The 5,686-nt window shown below is 50.9% G+C and overlaps 1 protein-coding gene across 1 annotated transcript; it reads left to right on the forward strand.

The window, feature by feature from the left end:
* The first annotated feature begins 1,183 nt into the window (after positions 1 to 1,183).
* Positions 1,184 to 5,177, forward strand: LOC120319690 (polypeptide N-acetylgalactosaminyltransferase 4-like). Its single transcript, XM_039368791.1, has one exon. The coding sequence runs from the start codon at positions 1,245 to 1,247 to the stop codon at positions 2,970 to 2,972; it is 1,728 nt and encodes a 575-aa protein (XP_039224725.1). The 5' UTR covers positions 1,184 to 1,244; the 3' UTR covers positions 2,973 to 5,177.
* Positions 5,178 to 5,686: the final 509 nt, after the last annotated feature.

The raw sequence follows: 5,686 nt of genomic DNA on the forward strand, positions 1-5,686 counted from the left end.
AAAGAAAAGAAAGAAAGAAAGGAAGAAAGAGACAGAGAGAGAGAGAGAGAGAGAGAAAGACGGAAGGAAGACAGACAGACAGAGAAAGAAAGAAAGAAAGAAAGAGGAAGGAAGGAAGGAAGGAAGGAAGAGACACTGAGAGAGAGAGAGAGAAAGACGGAAGACAGACACAGATAGAGAAAGAAAGAAAGAAAAGAAAGAAAGAAAGGAAGAAAGAGACACAGAGAGAGAGAGAGAGAGAGAGAAAGACGGAAGGAAGACAGACAGACAGAGAAAGAAAAAAGAAAGAAAGAAAGAAAGAGGAAGGAAGGAAGGAAGGAAGGGACACTGAGAGAGAGAGAGAGAGAGAGAGAAAGACGGAAGGAAGACAGACACAGATAGAGAAAGAAAGAAAGAAAAGAAAGAAAGAAAGGAAGAAAGAGACACAGAGAGAGAGAGAGAGAAAGACGGAAGGAAGACAGACAGACAGAGAAAGAAAGAAAGAAAGAGGAAGGAAGGAAGGAAGGAAGGAAGGAAGAGACACTGAGAGAGAGAGAGAGAGAGAGAGACGGAAGGAAGACAGACACACAGAGAAAGAAAAAAGAAAAAGGAAGGAAAAGAAAGAAAGAAAGAAAAAGGAAGGAAGACACACACACACACACAGAGAGAAAGACGGAAGGAAGACAGACACACAGAGAAAGAAAGAAAGAAAGAAAGAAAGAAAGAAAGAGGAAGGAAGGATGGAAGAAAGAAAGAGACAGAGAGAGAGAGAGAGAGAAAGACGGAAGGAAGACAGACACACAGATAGAGAAAGAAAGAAAGAAGAAGGAAGGAAGGAAGAGACAGACAGACAGACAGAAAGAAAGAAAGAAAGAAAGAAAAAACGAGGCTCCCCAAGCCTCTCCTCCCCCCACCACCCCTTCCCTCGCCCCCCTGGCCTGCACCCCCTCCTCCTCCTTCCCCCCCAGACCCCTCCCCTCTCTCCCTCCCGACCCCCCAAACCGCTCGGCTTTTCTTTTTTTTTTCCGCAATCGCGCTCGCGGCAATTGCCAAAGCGCAAAGCGCAAAGCTCCTTGCAAACAACCGAAAGCAAGCCAAAGCAGCCGGGCGCGCCCCAGGCTGGGCGGGCGGGCGGGCGGAGGGGGAGGCGCTGCAGTCTCCTCCTCCTCCTCTTCTCCTCCTCCTCCTCCTCTTCCTCCTCCTCCGCTCGTCCTCGCAGCTACGGCGCCTTCTCCTCCTCCTCCTCTTCTTCTTCTTCCTCGGCCATGCGTGCGCGTCTGCTGCGCCGGGCTTGCGCGCTGCTGGGGCTGCTGAGCGCGGCGGCTTTGCTGGCTCTCCAGTTGCCCTCCTCTCCCTTCGGGGCGCCCGCGGGCGCCGGGGCGAAGGGAGGCGGGACCCCGCAGGCCAGAGCCCCCACCGCCCTGGAGCAGCTGGACCAGCCGGTGCAGCGCAAACCCCCTCCGGATCCCTCTGCGCCGGGGGAGTGGGGCAAAGCGGCTTACTTGAACCTGGACCCCGAGCAGAAGCGTCAGCAGGAGCGCCTGCTGGACCGCTACGCCATCAACATCCACCTGAGCGACCGCCTCTCCTTGCACCGCCACATCCACGACGGTCGCATGGCCGAGTGCCGGGCCAAGCGCTACGCCTACCGGCGCTTGCCCACCACCTCGGTGGTCATCGCCTTCTACAACGAAGCCTGGTCCACCTTGCTCCGGACGGTCCACAGCGTCTTGGAGACCAGCCCGGCCGTCCTCCTCAAAGAGGTCATCCTGGTGGACGACCTCAGCGACCAGCCCTACCTGAAGGGCCAGCTGGAGGCCTACCTCAGCCGCCTGCCCCGCGTGCGCCTGATCCGCACCCAGAAGCGGGAAGGGCTGGTGCGGGCCCGCCTCATCGGCGCCACCTTCGCCACCGGCGAGGTGCTGACTTTCCTGGACTGCCACTGCGAGTGCGTGCCGGGCTGGCTGGAGCCGCTGCTGGAGCGCATCGCCCAGAATGACTCGGTGGTGATCTGTCCAGTGATCGACACCATCGACTGGAACACTTTCGAGTTCTACATGCAGTCCGGCGAGCCCATGATCGGCGGCTTCGACTGGCGGCTGACGTTCCAGTGGCAGGTGGTGCCCGAGGACGAGAGGCGTCGCCGACGGTCCAAAGTCGACCCCATCCGCTCGCCCACCATGGCCGGAGGCCTCTTCGCCGTCAGCAAGAAATACTTTGAGTACCTCGGCACCTACGACACCGGGATGGACGTCTGGGGCGGCGAGAATCTGGAGCTCTCCTTCCGCGTCTGGCAGTGCGGCGGCGTCTTGGAGATCCACCCGTGCTCCCACGTCGGGCACGTCTTTCCGAAACGGGCCCCGTACGCCAGGCCTAACTTCCTGCAGAACACCGCCCGGGCTGCCGAGGTCTGGATGGACGGCTACAAAGAACACTTCTACAACCGCAATCCTCCGGCCCGCAAGGAGAACTTTGGCGACCTGACCGAACGCAAACTCTTACGGCAGCGTCTACAGTGTCAGGATTTCGACTGGTATCTGAAGACCGTCTTCCCGAACTTACACGTCCCCGAGGATCGGACGGGCTGGCACGGCGCCATTCGCAATCTGGGCATCACCTCCGAATGTTTGGATTACAACGCGCCGGAACACAATCCCACCGGGGCCCACGTGAGCCTGTTCGGATGCCACGGCCAGGGGGGCAACCAGTTCTTCGAGTACACCTCCAACCTGGAGATCCGCTTCAATTCCGTGACCGAACTCTGCGCCGAAGTGCCGGAGCAGAAGGATTTCGTCGGCATGAGGAACTGTCCGAAGGATAAGACGCCCGTGCCGGAAATCCTAATCTGGCATTTTAAAAAAGACGGCACTGTCTTCCACCCTCACTCCGCCAAGTGTCTGAGTGCCTACCGTACTCCGGAGGGCCGGGCCGACGTAAAGATGAGGACGTGTAACCCTTCGGATAAGAACCAACAATGGAGGTTCGAAAAATAGAACCGAATTGGGACACCTGTCCCCCCCCCCCAAATCATTCTGAGTGACAGAACATTTGAGGTAACATTTGCCAAAATTTCTAGATTGAAAACAACAGGAAAGAGGAAAAAACGACGCGATTGCTGGACCAGTTGGTCAAAAAGTGCCTTTTTGTCCCCACCCCTCAACGGAGGGATTTGCAGAACGCGACGACGCCTTTGCGCAATGAGTGGGTTTGTTCTGCACGGATTACAAACGGGAGCGTTGGGATTCTGCACGGGATTACGCAAACGGGAGCCTCCCCGGAAAAAAAAGCTAAATTCAAACGAATTCAGGACTGCGCAATAATCGTTGTGTTTTTAAGATTTGCTCAAAAGATGCACAATGTCGCGACATTCAGGAAAATGGCGGACGAGAAGCGCGGCCGCGAAGCGACACTTCTCAACGTGGCCACCTTGGAAGATGTGTGGACTTCAACTCCCAGAATTCCACTTCCACGCCCAGAATTCCCCAAGCAAGCATGGCTGGCTGGCTGGGGAATTCTGGGAATTGAAGTCCACACCCCTCTTAAAAATGGCCGACGTTGAGTAACTCGGTCTGAAAACAAGGAATTCCTTAATTCCGCAAGTTTCATGTCTGCCCTTTTTAAAAATATCGTTGTGAAGGTTAAGAAAAAGTATAAAGAATTATTTTTTATTTATTTTTAAAAAGGGCAGAAATGAAATTTTGGGAATTCCTGATTTTTGGGAATTCCCAGTTTTAACGCCTCTCCTTTTCTCAACGCACCTCGCCTCGTCATTAGATTTTGCGTTTAAACAAGTGTGTAAGTAGTGTTTGTGTCAAGTGGTTAAATTGGTTAAACCAGTGTTTAACTATTGTTTCGGTAAATCTGTTAAACAAGTGTTTGTTTAAATTGGTTAAGCAACTGTTTAACTAGTGTTTGTGTAAATTGGTTAAACAGCAGTTTAACTCGTGTTTGTAAATTGGTTAAACCTGTTTATAACTAGCGTTTGTGTACATTGGTTAAGCAACTGTTTAACTAGTGTTTGTGTAAATCGGTTAAACCGCTGTTTAACTAGTGTTTGTGTAAATTGATTAAACAGCGGTTTCACTAGTGTTTGTAAATCGGTTAAACCGCTGTTTAATTAGTGTTTGCGTAAATCGTTTAAACAGCTGTTTAACTAGTGTTTGTGTAAATCAGTGAAACAACTGTTTAACCAGTGTTTGTGTAAATTGGTTAAACAACTGTTTAATTAGTGTTTGTAAGTTGGTTAAACAATTGTTTAACTAGTGTTTGTATTGGTTAAACAATTGTTTAGCTAGTGTTTGTAAATTGGTTAAACAACTGTTTAATTAGTGTTTGCATTGGTTAAAAACTTTACAGTTAAACAACTGTTTAACCAGTGTTTGTAAATTGGTTAAACAACTGTTTGGTGTTTGTAAATTGGTTAAACAACTGTTTAACTAGTGTTTGTAAATCAGTTAAACAACTGTTTAACTGGTGTTTCTATTGGTTAAGCAACTGTTTAACTACTGTTTGTAAATCAGTTAAACAACTGTTTAATTAGTGTTTGCATTGGTTTAACTGTTTACAGTTAAATATTTTGCTTTTCCCGAGGCCCGCCCGCCCGCAAACACGCCTTTGAAAAGGTCATTTATCCCAGGCTGAGCCTTCAAGGTGGCGCCCTTCTTCCGCCTTGAGCCACGTGGCAGATCCGTGGCACATCCGTGTCTTAGGCGTGTAGAGACCGGTTAGGACTCGTTTTTTGGGTGGTTTTTTTATTATTATTATTATTTTGCAAACGAGGCTCAAATCTCCCTAACATTTCCAGCTCGCCGAGGGGTGCAGAAAAAAAAAAAGGGCCTTGAAGCCGAGACGGGCGAGGCCGAGATTTTTTTTTTGAAAGATTGACGTGAAAAGAAATGGAATTTGACAGCTCCCGTCTGGGTGGGGCTGAAAGAGAATTTGGAGGGGGGGGAGAAGAGAATAAAATAAATAAAATAAGCTGTGGAGCCCGGGTGAGTCGTCGGCCTTCTGCCTCAGGGCTTCCGAGAAGCGTTTTTTAAGAGGCTGGAAATAGGATTTCAGAGGAACGGAAGTTGGGAGGGACCCGGGAGGTCATCTAGTCCAACCCCCCCCCCCGCTCAAGCAGGAGACCCTGACAGAATCACGGAATGCCAGAGTTGGAAGGGACCCTGGAGGTCATCTAGTCCAACCCCCTCAAGCAGGAGACTCTACAACAGCGGTTCTCCACCTGTGGGTCGGGACCCCATTTGGGGTCGAATGACCATTTCACGGGGGTCGCCAAACAACGCAGTCCGCCATTTTCCCCCCCCTTTTCCTTAGCTGTGCTCCTCCCTTTTATTCTATTGGCTTTTGAAAGCCAATAGAAGAGACTCTCTTGAATGGAGTCTAATTCTATTGGCTTTCCAAAGCCAATAGGAATTGTCCAGGCTGTCTCTGCCCTGCTGAGCCCGCCAAAAGTCCCATTCCGCAAATGGTGCTGCACCAGTTGAGTAGTCCTCGACTTATGACCGGTTGAGTAGTCCTCGACTTACGACCGGTTGGGGGTCGCGGCATTAAAAAGGTTGAGAACCACTGCTTTACAAAATAACAGTTGGAAGGGACCCTGCAGGTCATCTAGTCCAACCCGCTGCTCGAGTCGGAGACCCTGATAGAATAAAAGAGTTGGAAGGGGACTTGTAGGTCATCTAGTCCAGCCCCCTGCTCCAGC

The sequence above is a fragment of the Crotalus tigris genome, unplaced genomic scaffold (genome assembly GCF_016545835.1).
Source record: "Crotalus tigris isolate CLP2741 ecotype Arizona unplaced genomic scaffold, ASM1654583v1 scf7180000020932.1150333, whole genome shotgun sequence".
Classification (NCBI taxonomy): domain Eukaryota; kingdom Metazoa; phylum Chordata; class Lepidosauria; order Squamata; family Viperidae; genus Crotalus; species Crotalus tigris.

Coding starts and splice junctions, on each gene's coding strand:
- LOC120319690 (XM_039368791.1), top strand. CDS start 1,245: ATGCGTGCGCGTCTGCTGCGCCGGGCTTGCGCGCTGCTGGGGCTGCTG.